Genomic DNA, 22,782 nt, shown 5'->3' on the forward strand with positions numbered 1-22,782 from the left:
TGAAACCCACAGTTAAGGAAAATACTCATTTTAAGAGAGAATCACGTAAAGATACAGATGATAAGATAAATGAATTTCTATCCAGTATTTAAGCATGCCCTCAAAACCGGAAATACTTAAAACGCTTCATAAATGAATTTCTATCCAGTATTTAAGCCTGCCCTCAAAACCGGAAATACTTAAAACGCTTTCTGAATAAATTAGAAAACAAAGCCAGAGACTAATGGGGGTTGTAGGGATGAAAGAGAGCTAAATCCATCCTAATTTAATCTCAAGTGGCTTCTGGAAATAACAAAAACCCTGAGCAGAAGGACCAAACAGACTTGAGAATATTCAGAACTGTAATTTTCAGAATGTGATTTTGCCACTTACCATTTGGACAGCAGCTCTCCCCATGTCTCCAGAATTTTTTCTGCACACTCTTTGGAAACATCTCCAGAACCACTTAAGAGTGGCTCATCATTGTCTGCCAACAGAACAGAGATGCTGTGAGATCAACAGCCATTGCTGCACCTTTACAGACTCCAATGTTTCTCTCCCGACTGTATCCGTCTGTGGCCAAAACTGCTCCAAATCTGCGGATGCAGCGCTTGTGTGCTCAACACAGGGAAAATTGATGTTGACTCTTGTTGGGGACACGCAGTGATGTGACAAAAGACAAGCAGCAACACATGAAACTCTGCTAAAAATCAGGAAAATATTTTACCAAGAGAGTGGCCAAACCGATACAAGATCCCAGAGAAGTTGTGGAAACTTCATCCTTGGAGACGGCCAGAACACACCAGGACAAGACTTTGATCCATCTGACTGGTTCACACTGAGTGGGAGGCACAACTGGAGACCTCCAGAGGTCCCTCCTCACATAAGTAACTTTATTATCCTACCCTAAACTTTTTGAAGACTACAAAAATTTTCAAATAGCACAGCTTTCTGTATGTGAAAAGCTACAGGACCATAAAAGCTAAAAAGACAATAAAAACAAAGCAAGAGACATTGCTAATGACTAACACCATGCAAAGGCGTTCATTTTCAAACCAACCTTCTCCTCCTCCTTCTTCCTCTCCCAGAAGGGAAACCAAAGCACAGAAGTGAAACAATTCACCCAAGGCCACATAGGCAGCCAGCAGAAAAAGTGAAAAAGCAGAGCCTCAAGTGATCTCCATTTCAGCTCAGAGCTGTAAGGCCAGATGTTTATACACTCAGAACTAGTCCATATTTTGGCTTAAGAGAAATTTTAAAAAGGAAAAAAAAAAAATCTTGAAAATGCTTTAAGTTTCAAGCTGGGTAGGTTCTGGTACAGTTTTATGTATTACAGGTGTCTATACCAGTCTCTTCACTAAACCATGCTGCTTGCTTATATTGCCAAATAATATCAGCTTCTCATTTTTACTGTCAGATCTGTTCCCAGCTGCTCAGGGAGGGGCAGAAGCTACATGATAATCCCAAATTTTTAGCAGCCTCTTCTCACGTTGTTCCACATATAGCACATCGGAGACTTTGTGAGGCCTGGGCCGAGAAAAGCATCGACAAAGAAGTGTCAGATAAGGGAGAGGCTGAGGCAGGGATGCGGGGGGGCTGGTTATCAAATACTTGCAGCATTAAAGCAAGAGAAAAACTCACCAGTAGGCCAGATTCTGACTGGAAAGGATTCAACACGTTTCGTAACTATGTTATTGACTGACTGCCTTTTCTTTTGAAGTGTACAAAGCACACAGTCCACCTCTTACCTTCCTCCTCATCATCCTCTGGAGGAGAAGGAATCATGGAGCCCTGCGACCCAGACTGGGGCAGACGAAGCGAGGGGCTTGCTGTAGTTTTTCTCCTCTCTCTTTCTGATTCACTCTCTAGGCACACAACTTCATATAACGTGTCCGAGTTATTCTTTCGGTCCTTTTGCTTTATCTAGAAAACAAGAAAATTCATTTTACTGAGAAAAGCTCTATAAATACCCAGATTACTTCACAAGGCTCTGCCTTTCCTTTCTGGAATAGGAGAGCTGAGAAACGATTTTCATCACATTCTGCAGCGAGGAACGTTCAACGCCTGCAGCACACTTAACGCAACCTGCAGGCCTGCAAGTGTTTCTCTGCCTAATGGGGTATTTTAATAAAAATTGGGCATATTTCCTACCATGGCAAATGTCTTTAGTGATGCTTCCAAGTCATTTATCTGCAGGATACACAGGAACACAAATTGTTGAGTCCTAAATGGCTCTATTTTCTCCTTCATTTTCTTACCTTTGATGCCTTTCTTTCCTTTAAACTAAGATTTCTCTTTGTGAAGTGGTTCTACAATTTTAATACAGTCTAAGGATTTAGAACTTTATTTTTCATAAATGAATAAAAATAGTGAAAAAGGAAAGGTGAAGAAAAGAAGGAAATAGGATTTATAATTATACTCTACACTAGCAGTCACTAAGGGTGACAAAGCACTGGCCCAGGCTGCCCAGAGAGGCTGTGGAGTCTCCTTCTCTGCAGACATTCAAAACCCGTCTGACCGTGCTCCTGTGTGACCTGGTCTGGTGACCCTGCTCTGGCAGGGGTTGGACTGGATGAGCTTTCGAGGTTCCTTCCAACTCCTAACATTCTGTGATTTTGCTCCCAGTGCTCAATTTTATTCTCTGGAGTATTAAAAATGAAGAGAAATGCATCAAAACTAAAAATTACTAAATCACTATGTGTAATCTGAGCAAATAAAATTCTTCTGTTTTCACCACTTTCAAATAAAGAAACGCTGCCAAAGTAAGATAAGCCAATTCTGCACAGCTGTATTTTTAATAGCTTAATCATGACTCCATAGAAACAGGTTTCCCTTTCAGGCTTATCAGGCAGTACATTCTATATTTGTTGCTTCCACTACGAATTTTGATAACCTGCCATTAGTAAACACTGGAAGCTGGATAACCTGACAGTGTCTGTGGAAAAAAGAGAATTGGCTAAGATAAGTCACAATGCCTGTGAATTTGGTAAGACAAAAGATACAGAATTAGCTAAGCAAGATAAGCTTCCTTTACACTGCCAAACAGAAAAGGCAGCTTTTAGAGGCTGTAGAATATTTATAGCCCAATGGTCTTAACTGCTCAACATCTCCATGCTCCACCCCATAAATATCCTGATCTCATCCATGAAGGACTTTTCCACCTTTAAATGCCAAAGGAAATTTTGATGGAAAGTTTCCAAAATGTTTATTCATATTTTATAAAAAAAGTAGGGCATACACAAAAGAGAATCCTTAGTGAGCCTCAACTTTATTACTACCAAGATGCCATGATTTACTAGCACTTTAAGACAAGTGCAAAAAGAACTAAGAAAAGCCTCAGGACGCTTATCAAGACATCAGGACTCCAACCTCACTTTTTTGGGATGCAGCCAGAATTATTAAACCTTGACAGAGCACATACATCCACATTATCATTATTTGCTTCTATATATTTCCATTTCTTTAAACAGGACCTTCATTTCAGAACAGTAATTTCTAAAGCAGGAGAATGGCAGCGACTTCAAGTACACTGTCTCTTTAGTGACTTGGACCTTCAACCTTCCAGTCTTATTTTGAGACCAAGTTATTGTCTTGTACTGTTATTATTAATATCCTGGAAAGAAATAAACCTTTCCTTTTTAGTTGACAGGGTAAAAAGAGTAACTTGGAAAAACCAGTAAAAGGTTTATAACAACTTCTAGGGACTTTTTTGTGGTTGCTCAGATTTTTCCCCCTCCCCAAGGGAAACTTGGGATATGTGTGAAATCTCTGCTTCCAACCATGTACAAGTGGGAAAATGGACTTTCACAGAGATTCAGGTCTTCTCTAATTTAGATGGATGGTTCCTCATCTAAAAAAAAAAAAAGGTTGTATTTGTATGATAAAGTGACACATCAGAGAGCATGTCGCCAGGATTACGTTAAAGCCTGGTTTTCTCTTAACCTTTAATTTTACATACTTACCCCACTACACCTTTATGCAAGCAACTCTCAGCATAGCCCTCGTTTGCAGATAAATCATGTTCCCCTTATTTCTGTGGTTTGGCTGGAAAACCCATAAGCCTCAATGTAACTTCAGCAGCCTCATCAAAGCTGCCAAAATTTGCTTTGAAATGAGGACATCCATCTTTTTGTGGGAACTTTAGCTAGCCAGCAACAATTAGTATAATGAAGGATAGCTTTTCTAAAATTAAGGAGCATGTTTTGTATCTTTTTGACTCAGGAGCAAGATGTTAAAATATCAATATTATACTTGTAAAGGTTTTACCAATCACAGGGGGAAACACCCATAGTGCAATTCTGATCTGCCAACAGGCACTAATTCATCTTTCCCTCCAATGCACTTGTATTTATTCAGCCCTATACCATGAACCTATCTCAGGTGTCTTTAAACAATGTAGCTGATCTTATCACAGTTATATTTGAAAAACAACCTTGCCAAATCCCACATTAACTGTAGGTTTTCTTTATTTATGTATTTTTAAAAGAGTTACCTGTTTCAATTTTAGGAAAAAATTTTCAGTAGAGCTCCGCTTGCTGAAGGGCCAGAACAACCTCTCATTGGGTGAGCAAACTCTCACTTTAGTCTCCAGGATGAACCGAACAGGTTCCTGGACCTCAGTTATCACCAAATCCACAGCGGTAGTCATGAACAATACTTTATCTAGAGAGGAAAAAAGCTATAGTATTAAAAGAAATATTTAATGGAATATCAAAATCTTCATTAAACACCCTAAGAGATCTGTACATTTAACTCCACAGTGCAGATCTCCTCCATTTAGCCTCATTACATTTTAGCCATTTTTTGCTTTTAGCGGTTACTTAGACAACACTTAAGTGCCACCAAATTAAAGGCAGCATTTAAGACTGTCTCAGCTGTGAGATTCAGAAGATTGGCTATACAGTGTGATGCTCCAAAGGATGCAACTGGACTCCGTGACCTACGAGAGGTCTCTTCTGGTACGAAATGATAAACGGTGACCTTCAGGCAGGCTGGCATTCAATCTAGCAGCAGACTGTACCCAGCTGTACCCAGCAGCTGACTTGTGTGACTTTGCCCAGTCAAATCCCATTAACTTCCCCAACCTTTGGCATGCAACTGTGACAATAGATTGGAGAGATGATAATTCAGCTGACATCTTAAAAGAAGTAATGACAGATCTGTTTCAGGACTCAGGAGAGCAATGCAGCATCAGCTATTTCCCAATTACACTTGGGAATGTTTTCATTTTCACAGGCACAGGAACTCTTTTTTAATTAAAAGCTTGGATTCGGGAAAATCTGAACGGACAACAGAAACTAAGCAAAGAAGAAATCTGCAATAGTCATTTGGTGCAATTTGCAGTGGGATTCCTAAGGGGCAATAATTGTGCACAAGGCATCTGCATCCTGTCCCCACACCTGGACAGCCTCCTACAGTTGTACTTACAAGGATTTATTACTAAACACAGGAGTTTTCTTTTCTTTAGATTTTTATGTTACATTTGGCATCCTAATTTTTGAGAATGTATCTCACACTTTGAAGACAGTCTTTTTGCAGGATCCATGTTAAAGGAAAAGGTAACTGATCCAATGCCCACTCTGAAAGCCCTCCGCCCTGGCTAGGGCTAACATCCAGCAAAACCTCCATACCTTTTGGTGTTTCCTCATTTGCAAACTGGAAGTGTGGAGATTTTTGATTCCAGCTCCCAGTGATCACATATGATTTCCCATCAGAACTTTTACCCATGGACTCCTGGAAACAAGGTAAGTTTATGTCTTTTTTTATTTAAATTAAAGAGATTTCTATATTATGCAGTATTGGACCTTTTAGGGTACTCACTACTGTGACAAGCACTTATTTCATAAATACTAGAAAGTTTGTTTTCACAACGCACTTGTGAAGTCAGATGATCTCTATCATCATTTTGCACATGGGAAAGCGAGTCACAAAAATAAAGCATGTGCTAATTCTCAGTGTTTCATTGGAAGCCGCTTAGACCTCGATTTTCTTACAATGATGCTGTATGCCACAAAACTTTGTGTTCAAAGCACAGCTCTTCAATATTCAGCACTTCCAAAAATAAGGCTCCATGTTTCTTATTTCAGGCCTCTGACTACAAAATTGGGCAACTTCCCTAGCAAACATCAGGTCCTGTTCTAACTCTGCAGCAGCAGCAGGGATTCAACCCAGTTGCCCAGAGCCTCACCCTCCAGAGCAGAAGCTACAGCATCAAACCCCATCAACAAATGTGCATTAAGCATCTAAATCTTTTCTGTCTGTCCTCACACCACGCACAATCATAATCACAATGATGTCTGAATTTTGTTAATAATAAGATCCTTACCAGATCTAAAAGGTGCATGTCACCACTCCGAACATCTTTCCCCCGGCTAAGGAGAAGGCCAAAACATCTGCAAAGCCAGGCAAAATATTAAACTGCAAAAATTAGACTTACTCATAAACAAACCATTAACATTCTTATCTAAATATTTGCTGTCATACATCACAAGCAGCCCATGAATCCAATAACAAATGTCAACAAACCCTGACATTTGAAAGCAGCATCGAGCATGTCAAGCAAGGTTTCATAAGTACATTTCCAATATGATTTTACTCTGCCTACAGCAGCCTGGGAAGCTGGTCAATTATCTTTGTTTGCAAGAACAGTGTAAAACAGACACTGTTAACAAGGGTTCCCTATCCTGCAGAACAACTCGGCCTGCGTGCTCCTTCCCTTTTTTTTTAGGGGAGGACATATTTGTATGGAATTTACCCTTTGATACAGAGAAGAATCAGGAAATTCCAGATGAAGTGCAAGGACCTGTCTTTTATGGTTTCATTTTGCAAAGACTTTTGGCCCACACAGGTATAATCCACTTCATCCTTTGCTTTACCACGCTGTCCTGCATTTCATTACCCACTGCAAAGGCTGGCAGAACCTGTCTCTTTTCTCCGTAGCATGAGCAGCGCTAAACCTTCTGTCGTCAGAAACCACTGGTTCATTTCTGAACAGGGAAAGATTTGAAGACTGAGCTCTGTTTCCCTACACAGACGCTACGTATTCCTGAAGTCCAGGCTGTAGCAGATTCAAAGCATACATACAACAATATTCTCAGAAGAAAACAAATTGAAATAACTCAGCCACCGATTACAGCCTCAGCATTTAAGACAAACTGGCTGCTGAAAATAAAAGCAATGTATTTTTTAAAAACCTATTTTTAAATGGGTATTTAGAGGGGATGCGACCACTGATTCCACAACCAGACCTGGGGAAGATTCAACTGTGCCTGACTGTGACCCCTGCCACACACACGCTGAACCATCTCATCTGCACAATCCTACTCGAGAGAGGTGTGGAGTTAAATTACATAAATGGAGTATTCATAGAGCAATTACTCATCTGCTACCTCAGAGTGAAGAGCATAAAACACCAAGCAGATAAAGAATTTTTCAAAAATCGATGAAATTACCTCTCAATAGCAAGTTCTTTGTTAGTTGTCTGTTGGACGTAGATCACTATCTTCTTATCAATTCCTTGGCGCAGTTTAAAGCATTGCCTGTCCTTGTCTTTGGGAACCGCGCTGTTATTTACCAAGAAAGGGAAAAAAAAACCTCAAGAGAATCATTTATTTGTATTTCTTAAAGTATCAAAACCAGCATCAGACACTTGATGAAGCTGGCTTCAGCTTTGTACACAAAAGCACTCAAGACCTTTCCTTCCTTGCACACTGCAATCAGTAACATGAAAGACGTGGCAACGTAATTAGGTGATGTTATTTTATCACCATTAGGTGAAAGCCAAGGACACGTACTTTCCAAAGTAAACACTGTTTTTTTAGACTGCGTAGCTTAGCGTTGTCAGCCTTCCAGCAGCATTTCAAGAGTTTCTAAATACTGATTCCCCATATAATAGTATCTGTTAAGCAATTACTTGTAAGAAACTGCATATCGCTTTCTTTCACAAGGGAGATGACTGCTGGGGCACACAATAAGCCAAGAGAGTGCACCAGTCTTTAGATTATTTCCCTTATTTTTTCTCTAGGGAACACCTAAACGCTGCAAAAAGAGGAGACAGCGTGTTGTGGTGGAAAAACCTAAAATTCCGTTCCAATGACAACACACGCTGAAGTTTTAGCGTCAATATTCCTTGTTGAGCAGCACAGGTGCAGTAAATACTGGACAAACTGAGCCTGCTGAGTTTTGACTTTCTAAGGCAACCACATGTTCACTTTTCCTTTGGATATAAAAAGCATCCTTATTTTATTTCAGACTTTCAGACTACACATTGTTACTCCCAGGAGCTGCAAAACGGACTGTTGAGTACTGCCCATAGTTTAACACCTCCAATAAAATTTGGGTTCGTGGGGGTTTTTTTGACAGCAGGTGCTTGCCCTGGCCAGGGAATGGCAGAGTGCCTTTAACTGTTGGCAGGGGTTTCGTCTGTGGAGCCAGGACGGTGGATTTACCCCCTAACAGCCTGGACGTGCAGTCAGACCGCATTTCCCCAGCATGACAGAAACGCACTTACGGTGACGCAAGGTGACAAGAGAGGTTGATGAGCCAGGACAGGGTCACGTACATTAAAGACTGAGATCAGAGACTGAATAACGTGGAATTGTTCTCTCAACTTCCAGGTGAGCATGGGTTTGCGCACAAAACATCATACAAGGAGTAGCGTGAAACTGATAAAAGCTTGCTCAACTAAAACCTGTACTGTACACCCAGTGTAGGTAGGATTCTGCTTAGCTGGAGGCAAAAATTCACTTTTCTTCACCTTGTTTAGAGTAGGTATATACTTAAACAAATGCCCTGTTCTACCCCTAATACAACTGTATTTTTGCACGTGAAAAGATCTTTCAACACACCTCCCTAGCAAAGGCTGAGGTTCAGACTGCACTCCACACTGACACACCTGAGCTGGCCAGGACCAACGCAGCTCTTAGCACCACAACTTCATCAAATCCTCGGCTGGACCACACTGCCTGCGCCGCCGTGGCCATGCTGACACCAGCACCACGCCAGCAAGACCGACCTTCACCTGCGGCACCACTGCGTGTTGCAGCTGTGCCTCCCCCTGCCGTGCACCACAGTTCCTGCTGCTGCGTCCAAGCCCAAGAGCCGTCAGCATCTTTCAGGCTCAGTCATTTTTCAGTTTCAATGCTTGAGCAGTCCTTTGGAGTGCCAAATAAATACTGGATTACTAAATAGGATTTATTTCTTTATTTAAGAAACAAAACTCACACTGGATGTAAATCCAAGAAGAGAAACGTCTCTGAAGCTGTGGCTAGGAGCCAACGTGTTCACCAAATCAGAATATTTGGCAGACACGTTATATTAAAATAAAGACACTTCAGCAATTACAGAACACTATAAATGGTTACAGAAAACATCTAAGGGCACTGTGGATAAGCTAAGCAGAAAAAAACCCAAACACCTTTTAGCATAAAGTACAAAATGTCTTCTTAGAAACCAAGTTTACCCACCACCAGACTTAACATGACAACAGCATTAGCTGATACAATGTGGAAAGCTGCTCTGACACCCTCACCCTAACACCACCACTTGCTAATAATACCTGGTTCAGGAAAAAAAAATGAGGAAAAATTAATTTAATTTCAAGAACGGAGTCAGAAAATAGAAACAGAAACAGAGGCAAGCTTTGTTCATAAAGCTTTCTTGATATTGATAAAGAAACACTACAGATGAGAACAACTTCAGCAGCAATTCAGCTGAACACGACTTAAAACACAAAGAAAAAGGTTTAAAGACAAAATAAATACAAAACAGAAAAAAGCTTTGCAAGTAGCACCTGTTTCAGTTCAGGGACCAAGACGAAATAGTCAAGAGGGTCATCACTGATTTACTTCCCAAAAATGTTTCTGTCTGGGATTCATTTAAATGAGAAGAGGAAACTCTCAAAAAGGGAATTTTGGGAGTCTCAGACAGTCACTCTCTATTCACTCAGTTTTCAATGACGGAACTAGACACTGCATGCACAGGAATGAAGAGTCTATACCTGAAATAACCTTTCCCATCGTCTTCTTTGATTTCCAGCGACACGGAGAAGGTGAAGATGTCACTGTCTGGCGTCTGCGGGGTGGCAATGGCTGAGAGCGGGGTTTGTTTGGCAGAACGACGGAAGGCAGTGGCAAAGCTGTACAGTATTCGGCTCACCTGCATTTACACAGCAGCAGAGAAACAGAAACAGAATGAGAAGTAACTGTATGAAAAGAATTCCGTTCTAGCGTCTGATGAACTGGTTTTCTACACTTCTTAAAAAGATAAACTATTAAATACACATTCTTATTTTGTATCTGAGCTTTCCACAGTTATCTCAACTTGGGGTAGAAAAACCAAATTACATCACTTCTAAAGTGCCTGAAATACTTCAGTACCACTTCCACAATGACATCTACATGTACATAATTATGATCTGACAAAAGATTCAACTTACGGCCTCTTGGATTTCACATCGGAAGACATGAATCCTGAAGAGTTCTGCATTGTAGTGGCTTTCAGTAAAAGCAAAGCAATCACTTTCAGGGGTTCCATCATGCCCTCGCACACAGAAAAGGATTTTATAGATTGGATAATTTGCTATTTCTGTGTTTGTCTGAGGATCTAAAAGTCTGTTAAAAGAGAGGAAAAAACAAGAAAGCTTGCAGCTTTAGAAGAGTTATTTCAGCCAGCTGCTAACTTGCAAACCTCAGTGATCTCACAGCTACCGGAGAAAGTACATCACAAAGAAACTAGCTCCTGACTAATTGTCGTTTACTACAACGCTTGAACACAACAACTCTATGTAAATTGAACAGCATAAAAAAATACAATGCAATAGACATTTCCACCAATAATTTCCCCATAGTTTTCAAGGTTTAGCCTTCAAAAAGCTACACTAACACACAGCAGCAGATAGCCTAATCCCTGTTAAGCCTTCTGTATCACTCATTTTCCAGCCCTAGAAACTAAATACTTTCCAGGCTTTTTCCAAGTTGTTCACTAACAATCACTACAGCTTTTGGGACACCTTGGTTCATCGTAACATTTCATAATGCTTCTTGGGCATAAAATGCCTTCGGCAAACAAATTCAAAGCATCCCTTTTCTCAGTTCACTTTTTCCACTAAACAAAATCCCAATGTCACATCTCCTCCCAGGTAAACTGGCAGCTTGTTTCCTTTGCTGAAAGGAAAAAGATTAAATGCACAAAGGCACCTGAGTGTGCTTCATACCTCACTGTTCCTTCAGAGACATTAGGCACTGACAGAGTCACATCTAGAGAAATCTGGCACTGGCTGCGTAAAATGGACATCATTCTGAGGGCTTCCACTTCGCTCCGGGGAGCGTTCACAGAGGCACAGCCCAGATAGGTGAGCTTGCTAAACACCACGCTGTCCTCATCGCTCAGAGGTGTGAAAGGGCTCAAGTCCTCACAGCCTGGGAGGGTGAGACACAAAGTTCAATGTAAGAAGTAACATAAAGCTATTCAAAAGATACCACCAGGCACTCCCCATGTTTTTCTAACCTCCCTGGGATGGTTTCACTGGCAAACTCATTTCTGGTTTCTGGAGTCCAGCCACCGACACTGGATTAATGGTAGAGGATGCCGAAGCTTCAAGGACGACAGGTTCTTCCCTATCTCCATCAGTCCGAACGTCTTCCCCATGGTCCCGGTCACTTGACGGATCCTCCATGGGCGGGTCCATCAGCACGTCTTCAAGTTCCCTCTGCAGCTGCTGTTCGCTTCCATTCCCCACAATCTAAGAGCCACAAACAGTGTTGGGACACAAAAAAGACTGCTCAAATGAAAAAAGCCAACCAAAACCCAAAAAACCCCTCAGGCACAGGGTCATTCATATGGCTTTTTCTGCCAATCAAAGCAGCAGTTAACATTTAACTTAGTTACAACCATAATACAAACTGCAAGATGCAAATGCTCGCCAGCACAGATTATATCCTCCCTGCTTTAACAAACTAAGAACCTCAAAGCAGGAATTTTCTAGTGCTGGAAAAAGTGAGCAGACTACTTTAACACTGATCTTTAATCACCAACTGCAAAGAGTAGCTTATGACAGAAGAAACCTACAGATGTCCACAGTACAGTGCTCTATAATAATCCTCAGAACAGTACCAGAAAGAGACAAATTAAATATGCTACATGGTTCATGGGTAAGAGAGCAAGGTTTCACAGGAAGAATCTGGAACAGGATTATGCCGTCGTCCTGAGAAGAGGTAGAGCTGCTTTATTTCCTAACACTCATCCACAGCCTGACTTTGCACTCATTGAAGTCAACATGAAAGCACAAAGCAACCTAAATGGTGCAAAATTAGGTCCTAAGCTAGAAAGAGAATGAAGTAATTAATTTCAGGAAACCCTAGATGCTGTATCTAAGGAAACTTTGTCCATTCCTCTGCAATTAATAGGGAAGTGACTGATGCTTTACACAGTTTAGAAATTAAGCATGGAAATGGAGTTTACAGAAGTATTTTCCCAGATGGCAGACAGAGGAAGGCACCTGATTCCAGCACTTCAGCTGCCGGTTATTATTGCTGGCACCAAACCTCGACCCTATGAGCAGACACACATTTCTAGATCCCGACGTCTCTGTGAGCTTACTGACCTCAGACACCACATGCAAGCTAATGAAATCCAAACCGAGCAACGAGCCCAGCCTCTTAAAAAGACTGCAAATGTCTTACTAAAGAAGATTTTCATTTTAAAAATCTTTAAAATAAGATATTAAAGACAGGAAGTGGTTAAAAACAGGAGGAAGAATACAGAGCAGACAGAAATCTGCCCATAACACAGTCTCAGTATTGAAGCAAGTTCCATCTGCCTCAAAAACAGCGTCTCATGGCAGAAAATTAAATTCCCTTGAAAGTACCTAAAGCAATGGCCAAGGTTCTCACATTTTAACAGTGAATAAAGCAACCTGAAGCTCATTTCATATTGCTGAAATAACACTGGAACAGATAACAGAACACCTTCATGCACGCAGATGAGCCTTGCCATGAGCTAAATAAACTATGAGCAAAACATCAGATGTCACTTAAATTCTCATATGTGCATTTCCACCAGGCATGTCTTAGGAATAACTACGGTGAGAAGAGAGGTTTCTTGGCCACGTCAGAATTCTGACATATGGTCATTTCCATCGCATCCCCAAAGACAAAATTGTCAGTTCAGAGAGCAAAGGAAGAAACACAAAGTTTCTTTCCTGTCTCCTCTTTTACACTCAGACCCACGCTCTCCAAATACTGATCTGTATGTGCAGCCTCTATCTACACTGCATTAAAGGTGGAAACAGCATTGGAGTTTTCTGGTGAAAAACAACCATTTAATATACATGAATATTAACAAAGGACAGAAACTCCTGACCTGGAATTACTCTAGAGTAGAGATAACAATCACTTTAAGAGAAGAAAAGTCCCAGAACCTCGCTCTTCAGAAGCAAGCAAGCAAAAAGCAAAATTCACAGGTAATGAAGAAAACCAGCAAACACGAGATCCTAGAGGCAGGAGGGACATTTAAAAAGTAACCTAGTGAATGTTTTCTTGCAAAAACTAAACAACAACAAAATCTATGAGATGTTTGTGCTCTGGAAACGTACGCTCAAACAGAAAGCATTTTTTTTAGTATGGATTAAAATACGTCCTTGTGCTGTCTGGGATCACCTGCCAGGAGAAGTTCAGAGTAACTGTCTTATGCAGCTGCACATCCGTGGAAGCATCAGGAACCTGGAACAAGGCACAGCAATCCACAGATTTGCATTTTCCACCAAAAAATTCAGCACGTTGTGGGAACAGTGCTAAGATGTAAACATGGCTGAAACTTTGCTGCAACTCAAGAAAAACCAGTAAAAGGGAGCACGAGAGAGCGCAGCAGAACTAAGGGCAAAAGGGAAGGATAAACAAGACGTATCTAATAAATGCTTCATGTAGGCTGGCTCGAGATAGAGTAAAATAATCCATTTACCCTAACCATTGTTTTCTCCATTCCTCACAAAACTGAAAACTAGTTTTAGTTAACCTTTAAAAAGGACACAGCCTCCTTTAAAACTTCCTTGACAGCAACATGGGGGATTTATTAGCGCTGTAGTTTATCCTGTTCTCTTGAGGTGTGTGCTGCTGGCCTCTGCTGTGAGAGGTCTCATCGTAGTTTAAGAACTCCTGTTCTACACTGTGCTCCAGCAGCAAAGCTCTCGAAAATCCAGTTCACTCCCACTGGCAGTGGGGAAAAGCTGACACAGAAAACTGCAAAGCAGACCATTAGCAATTTATATTTCTGGAAAATAATCACTGACAATCCCTTTATAAACGGTTTGAACAATGCATTTCAGCATAGACTAAAAGCAAAACCACATTTATTAATTATGACCAACTGAAGAAAAATACAGCTCCCGATTGTATTCAGAAGAAATATTTGTCTGTCTGAGCTTGAGAAAACAAAATTAAAACATGGATGAATTCAGTTTACAGCACTATTACCTAAAACAATGGCACATCAGCAAAGAGAGCCTCGGGTTTGATGTACAAATTTCACACCCTACCACATTCAGCCTGAACTTCTAGCACCATCCTCAGACTGCACTTCGCAAATGTAAGATCTTCAAACTGCTCTTCTAAAGAAACAGAACACCAGCAAGACATCTGATAAATACGAACCTGAACTTATTTTCTGCAAAGCAAATGGGTTTTGACACACACAAATTAACTCCAGTTCTAAGTGTGAAAGCAACTGTTCCTGCCTGAAAAAACTCATCTCGCTGCTCCTGTGAAATACATAACCCTCAGCTCTCATGCTGCACTGTTAGTATTAGTTTTCCATATACTGGTTAAATACTTTCAGATATCCCTGTGACAGTACTTTCAAACCTTTATGACTCCACTTATCCATGCTCATAATTGGTTTAATAATACAGTAAAACTGGCTACTGAATGACTGGAGATACCAAGCACAAAGCCATATTCTAGGGTATTGTCTCTCTTTTCCTAAAGAACTATACCAAAAGACAATTTCTGCCTCTAAGAACAGTGAAAATGTCTTCCCATTTCCTCTGTTAAAAGTTTGCACCTCCTTAAGCAGAAGGAAGGAGGATAAGTGGAAGATCCCTGTATGGGAGAATTTAGCCCGCACACTGATGGCTTATCCAACATTCCCATTAATCACTTTGATTGCAGCCAGTAACCAAACTGCACGTACTCTTAAATGCCACAATACTGAAAGGCTCAAGGTGAACCACTTTGCTCAATGATTGTGCTCAGTCTTGGCATCAAATTCATAAAGAAGCTTATCTTTAAGACCTGCAAAGCTCCGTGACATTCAGTGCCAAATCAGGAAGCAGCACAACTTTATTTTCCAGTTGTTGATGAGGACGCAGTAGTGATGTTCTTCTGTCCTCATCAAGAGGAACAGCATAGCTGCAGCCAGGGTTTTATAAACCACTTTGGAAGTAAACACACCAGGAAAATTTAAGTACACTTCAGGAGTTGGCTTGAAATTCATTAAGCATATTCTTCTCTGAAATATTTGCAAGCTTTACAGAGATGTCTTTATAATCAAGTCTCTTTAATTTCTTTGATTTAACTAAACAAGATACAGTGCTATGCCAACACTGCAGGACAGCCACAAGCAATACAAATAGCTCCCACGTGGAGGAAGCATTGCAGACTATGGCATTTCATGTTTCCAAACTTTCTTTGGGAATAACAGGGTGAAATGGAAAATCTGGTTGAGCGTGTCTGTCTCTCGGGGCGTCAAATGATGCATCACAGCTTTGGGAGCTAATCACGCACACTGTCACGTAACCACGCTCAAGGTAAGCACCACTACGGAGACTATTCTGAATTCTGAACTATTTGTAGTTGCCGGCATTTGCAGCATCTAGAAAGACAAACACGAGGTTGCAGTCGTTCAGTGAGTTTCATAGATCACCAGGCTGACTGTTGAGGAAAATGTCAATTTCTTATAGACTACCCTATGATGTGAAGTAGCAATCTCCTGCAATAGCAACAAAATATAAGTGAGCATTTTTGCCAGATTAGGCAAAGGAAAGATTCTGAGACTCTTGACTAACAGAATTAGTTTGAAGTCCTGTGTAAAAGAAAACAGCCACTATAACAGCCTGTCTTGGCCAGGACTCAAAGCAACGCAAGAACTACAAACAAAGCAGTTGGGAGGTAAAAGGAAGATGAGTAAAAGCATCAAGAAACAGTGGTCTCTGTAACAACTGCTGCTAAGGAAAAGAGGAACACGCAGTCCAGCAGGCAGAACATGTGATTTCTTATCATTTTTGAAGACATTATTTTGAAGACATAGACATGACTGCAGACTTCGGTCTCTTGCCAGGGAATCTCTCTTGCCATCCACACCAAAGAACACACTGACTTGACTCACTCCAGGGAAGATCCAGTTCTCAACACCTTAAAGTGACAGAATTTGGACACTTTGCTTGTGTCAGTTTGCTTAAAGACTGCTGAAATACAAATTGGGATGAAAGATTTTATTTAGGTAGCCAAAACAAAAACAAAAGAAAGAAGAAAAGAGTGACAAGGGTCTCTTTTCAGAACAGCACTTTTAAAAGTGAGATGATGTCAGTGACTTTCCAGTTCACACAAGCCCACCGCACAGGCCTGTACGCTCAGCTTCATCCCAAGTTCTTAGTTAGAACTACACGTCTACATTTCTTAAAGAGAACATTTCACATTGGGGAAAACTTTTAAGATACGTTTGAATTAACAGATATGGTCAAATCAAGTGTATGTGAATATTGCATTCTATCTGAAAGCTGTGATAAAATCACAGCTCCAACTTCATGGCAGTCTGCATCAGTCTAAGCACTTCACAAAGGATTCTGCAAAGTGGGGGAAAAACCCCACAGGTAGTGATGGAGAGAGCTCTACTCAAAACCTAATCATCACCTCTGGTATCAGCAGAAGTAATGCAGAAATCATTGGCAAAATTGACTCTTGAATAAATTCTCCCTCCTGTCAAGTTTTCCACAATAAAGAAGTCCCTCTTTAAGCTCTCTATGGTTAGTTCGATTTAGAAGAACAGGGAACAAACTCAGGTTATTGATTCTTACCTTCAGTCCTGTTTTTTCATCATCACTACCATTATTTGTAGATGGTGTTTCATCCCCTTGCCTGGAAACCAAGACAAAATCTTCACTGTTAAGAGTGGATACCGAGTCTGAAGAGACACTGATTTTTCCAACAGAAGCCTTGTCATCCATGACTTAAAAAGGAAGTTCGATTCATGAATGAGATTAAATATGTTATAAACGCCTGAAAAACAAAAATCATAAAAATACTTATATAAAACTTCATGCTAAAATGCTCAAACGTTTCTTCTCAGAAACCTGCTGACTGATTATAAAAAGTAACACATCTGACAGCGCAGTGCACACACATGGTCCTGCTTTGATTTTGCTGAGAAGCACGCTACTATTAGAGCACTGGTTTCCATAGCTCACCGAAGGGAGGTTAATAAATCTTTTTGCAGTATTTCATTATTATGTCAGGCACCATTTTCTACCCATACCATAAAACAGGCCCTTGGAACATACACTATGCCTGCTGACAAAAGCCAGAACTATAAAATCCATTTACTTTCTTCAGATAATCCATCTGCCTTCATCTATGGTCATACAAAAACTACTTCTGTAGCTACCAGAGCTCACTGTATGCTGCAGTCACATTCTTTTCCCCCAGAACAAGAGCTAAATCAAGCTCCTGATATTTTGTGGTGAGGATGCTCTAAAGCCTTGGGGGACACAGCAGTCTGTGAATCTATGCTGAATCTTCTGTACTGCAATGAACAATAAAAGAAAAGACTTCCAAGAAGCAGGAAGAACAGTGTAGGCTGGATCAGTACTAAGAATCGGAGCCAACAGAGGATTTTAAAAAGCTGGAACTGGCACCGAGAGGCATTTGAAGACAGGAACAAAAGGTGAAGTTCAGCTGCACACCTTGAACTCCACAGCACAGATTCTCAGAATCCGTGGCTCAAAACAGACTGCCGTGATAAAAGCGGGTGATTAAATTTCCCAGAAACCCAAATATACCCTTATCACAATGCCCTGGGTCTTCACGTACTCCCAAGCATGACCAAGTCCCAGGCTTTTTCAGCCTCGAGTTGTGCCTTCCATTGAGCAGGGCACTGTCCCAGCCTGGCTTCCAGCAGAGCAGCCAGGCAACCACGGGCACATCCACGGGCATGGCTCATTGCTGAGCCAACAACAAAGCACCAAAAATAGCAAAGCCTGCTTTTATTTCTACCAATACCCTTCTCTCCACAGGCACCAATGGGACCTGAAAATCTGCTGAGAGGATAACAGATTTCTTTTTTCCTAGGGGCTGTTCTCAACCTGATAACTTTCCTGACAGAGTCCCTTCATGGTCCTGAAACATGTTTCACTGGACAACCAAAGCAGTGCCTAAGAGGAGGAACAGATTTGGGTTGCTCATGAATAACAATTTACCTATGAACCCAAAATACCTATTGGGTTCTGTTTTCAAAGCACGTAAGATATTTAGATACCCTTTTCAAAAAACATTTTAAGATCCACTGACTTTCACTGAGAATCACCAGCTGGGAAATGCAGATATTTTGAAAAGTTGGACCCTGTAAGTGTGTATCTGGGTATTACTCACATGTACCTTAAAGGCAGGGCAGAGTTCTCACTTCCAAAGATGCTTTCGTTCACAGAATTCGTATTAAAACATTTCTATAGATGCTCCTTATTGCACCACCTACATAATACACAGATCATCTGAAAATGACTAAATCAAATACACTGAAACACAGACTAAAAATAAGCTTCAACAACTTAATATCCCTTTGGCTTTACTATTTTCACTCAAACGGTACAAACTCATCTGCCACGCTACGACAGGATGAGAGGAGAGGGCTTTGATCACAAGCAGCTGTAAAGATCATCCAGGCAAGGATCAATTTAGCAATTTATTTTGGTGTAGTGCGTCTGTCTTGAAGTGTTAATTTCTCCTGTTTCCAAAGTCTGTCAACCTGACACATTTCACCACGATTTACTTCAACTAAAGATAAAGTGTGCTGTGCTTTTGCGTACTCCTTTCTTCAGCAGCGTGGTGTACAGATACCATGCTTGATCCTGGGGCACAGCAGGCTCAGCCCAACCCCTGCAGCGGTTTCACAATGCAGAATTGCAAGAGCAGAAGGTCCCAATTAACCCAACTTTGCCAACCTTACATTGAGCAAAAGTCTTACCAAAATTACACAAGATAAGAGAGCACAGGAAAGAGGATGATGTCGTAGAGCACTGCAAGCTTTTGTTTATTAGTGATGTAGCAGCAAGCAAGGCTCCATCACGCAGCCGTGCAGGAACTGGCCACAGATGTTCATCATATTAACGCTCAAATAGTTGAGGTGCAAATGCAGTCTCAAAACACTAAAAGTGCAAAAATATTACCTGCTGTTAACCAAAATTTCCATACCCTGCTTTGCACGCATTTTATTTCCCCGGCTCCTCGCTATCAGCCTGTTCCATGCAGATTACTGCGCGGATCATTCTACCTGAATGAGAAAACTCACGACAGAATCAACACCTCTTAAAAGGAAAGAGACTGGTTTGTTTCTACACAAATAAAACACAAGTTTTCGAATCCAGCATAGTTCAGTTCCTGACACAAAACTACACCACAATAATGCAGTATTTGCCTGAAGGTCTCTCCACGCCTCTACAGGAGACAGTGTCCAGCTAAAACACGTGCTACAAGGCCAATTTTTAGCAACTTATTTCTTTGCTCACCTATGTAATCAAATGGGTACCCTGACCTCTCCTCACACAAAAGACCACTGGAAAAAGCTCCTTGAGAAAGGCAACACAGCTGGCTCTTGGGTCACCACTTTCAATTCACCTTCTCTCTGCACTTGGTGCTGTTACAAGATGCTAGAATGCGAGTCCAAGGCTCAAACTATCTTTTAGAAAACGTTCTTTTTATCTTTAAAGCAACCAACAGCAGCAGCAACCTACCTTAAGCTCTTCTATTCAAGATAACATGCAAAGGTACAGCAAAGACACCATGCTAAAATCTCAAACAACTGGAAAACAAACCTCACAAAGTTGAGTCTCTTTAGTTTGCAGAAGAGGAGACTGAGGGGAGACCTCATTCATGTTTATAAATCTGTAAAGGGTGAGTGTCACGAGGATGGAGCCAGGCTCTTCTCGGTGACAAACAATGATAGGACAAGGGGTAACGGACACAAACTGGAACACAGGAGGTTCCACTTCAATTTGAGAAGAAACTTCTTCTCAGTGAGGGTGACAGAGCCCTGGACCAGGCTGCCCAGAGAGGTTGTGGAGTCTCCTTCTCTGCAGACATTCAAAACCCGCCTGGACGCCTTCCTGTGCAACCTCATCTGGGTGTTCCTGCTCCGGCAGGGGGATTGGACTGGATGAGCTTGTGAGGTCCCTTCCAATCCCTAACGGTCTGGGATTCTGTGAAAGTACAAGATGAGTTACACAAATCTGTAAAATATTTAACCTTTACTTCCCTATCCTCTCCCAAGTATTTGGCACCTGACCTGAAACTTAGAGGCCAGAGGGTGAGCAGAAGATTCAATGTTTCAGCTGCAAACCTCCTGGACTGTTTAAAGCAGCAGTCATCTTTAAGTCTTTGGCATCTGTGACACTTTTACCTTCACAGTTGAAATAGTGTATGTTTGTTGTTTCAGAAATACACACCGAGTCATGAAAAAAAGCCTGGAAAACGCTACAGTGTGACGCCAGCATTACAGGTGGTCATGCCAGGTGTTTCAGTCTGAGCAGCACAAGAAATATAAGAGCAAAAGCAGGGCCACACTGACAGATACAGGGGAAAGGAGCTGTGCTTTGGCTTTTTCTGAGCACATACACATCATCTGTATCTTACTGCAGCTTTCGGAAAAAAATACAACAAAAATCAATCGCTAGCAACCTTTTTCTTCTCACGTATCACGTGATTAGGCTGCATAATCATGCATTTGATCTTTACCCACCTTCCCGGAGCAAAGCACAGTCTCAAAAGCAACGAGAAGTATTTTGCACACAAAATGAAGCAAGAAACCCAACGGAATACTGCACGTGACAATAAAAATGTAAGATTACTAAAGAGAGTAATTAATAAAAAACAGCAACTACAACCCTACCTTTTCCGTTCATTTCAAAACAGACTGACAGCCACAGATGTTCCCACGAACCTCAGGAGCCAGAAAAAACGCTATTTATTTGGAGATAACGCTGCCTCAAATTTCACCCTCCCTCCCCTTCTCAAGAGTGGAGAAATGCAGATCTCGGGAAGCCGAGTGAATCACTGGCTGTTGTATGCAAAACCAAGAATCAGACAAAACACAAGAGTTAAGCTAATGCGATCTTTGCCGACAATCCTTAACAGATTCGTAGCTATTGCCAACATAATCGTGGTTTTAATTTGAACTATCTGCTCAGAGGACAACACACTAATTTTAGCCTCTTGTAATAAGCAAATTCTCCGACCCCAGAAACACGCAGCACGGCCTGGGAAACCGTGGTTTATAAAAGAAATGCTGACGCTGCCTTAGCAAACCCATCACAAGAATGTCACTGGAATGAACCAACTACGAACGCCCGGTTCATCCTCGCTGCGCGGCTGACACCCCATCGGCATCGGACACATCCACGCGTGTCTGCACGGGGAGCTGGGACACGCAGGGCACTGCACGGGCTGGGGTAAAGGCAGCACAGCTGGAGGCTACACAGACTCTGCGGAGGATGCTCTTCTGCTGCTGGAGTTCCTCTCTTGTTAGGATTCAAACAGAAAGTTATGCTTACCAGACAAATGTAGCACTTTAAAAGTGTGCTGCGAAAGAACTGAAAAATGAGAGTTGTGTTTGGTGCCTGCTGCAGAAAGCTGTCTGCACTTGGATTCGGAAAATGAAAGGAAACTGCTACGCCAAGCTCCATCTGTTAATTTGTTTACTGTGTACACAAAACTAAGTTTGCTCAGGTCCTTGACCTTTTAATATTAAGTAGAGGCCTTTAAAAAGAAAGCGGTGTTTCTGTAGTTCAATCAGCAACGGGGAAGTCCACGCATTTTCTAACGAAGTAACCACGATCTCTGAAACGCCATCAAGTTTTGCTTCAACAAAAGCTCTAAGTACAATATATCAAGCTATATCTGTATAACACAGGTAAGCAGCACTTGATCTCCAACTTGTTTTTACGAAATAAACATGATCATCTCCTTCTCTCCGAACCTCTCCTGAGTACTTTTTCTCCTTCTCTCTCCCAAAATGCCTTGAACAGGCAAAACCACACAGACAAAACCCAAAATCTATTTTCACCAGTTCAACTTTCACTTAATTTTTGCTGACACGTGTTTCTAAACCAACTTAGTACAGCTTGTTTGTTTAGACTTAATTTTCATCCCTAACTGACACCATGAGCCTCTAAAAATTCTCTTCTGGGGATGTTCTAAGTAAGACAAACACGACCTTACCAACAGGAAGGAAAAAAACCCCAGAGAAATACCGAGATTACGGCACACAAACCAAATAAAAGTGTCTCGATGCGGTGAAGCGCCGCATTTTAGGAACCACCTAGAAGCAACAGGCAACGACCGACACGGCGAGGGGAAGCGGAGCCTGGCCGGTAAATCACGGCCGGTCCCGTGGGAGAGCAGCGCAGCCCGGGACAGGGCGGCCCGGCCGCGGGAGGGACACCCGACGGCTCCGGTACGCGCGGAGGGACCCCGGGACGGCGGCTGGGTATCCGGGCTGGAGGAACTCGAAAAGCGAGGTGGGAGCTCCCGGAGCCCTACCGGAAAC

The 22,782-nt window shown here is 41.6% G+C and overlaps 1 protein-coding gene across 1 annotated transcript; it reads right to left on the reverse strand.

The window, feature by feature from the left end:
• Positions 1 to 372: 372 nt before the first annotated feature.
• On the reverse strand, positions 373 to 17,247 carry LOC104533653 (rab GTPase-activating protein 1-like; the record flags this gene model as incomplete). The annotated part of the gene is made up of 11 exons (XM_010192704.1): positions 17,045 to 17,247; positions 11,485 to 11,719; positions 11,192 to 11,396; positions 10,415 to 10,589; positions 9,977 to 10,134; positions 7,431 to 7,541; positions 6,305 to 6,371; positions 5,610 to 5,712; positions 4,472 to 4,641; positions 1,728 to 1,902; positions 373 to 466 (listed from the first exon to the last, which is right to left on the reverse strand). Coding segments are annotated over exons 1-11 (1,643 nt in total), but the record flags the coding sequence as incomplete, so codon positions are not given.
• Positions 17,248 to 22,782: the final 5,535 nt, after the last annotated feature.

Source organism: Mesitornis unicolor, unplaced genomic scaffold (assembly GCF_000695765.1).
Source record: "Mesitornis unicolor isolate BGI_N332 unplaced genomic scaffold, ASM69576v1 scaffold669, whole genome shotgun sequence".
NCBI lineage: Eukaryota > Metazoa > Chordata > Aves > Mesitornithiformes > Mesitornithidae > Mesitornis > Mesitornis unicolor.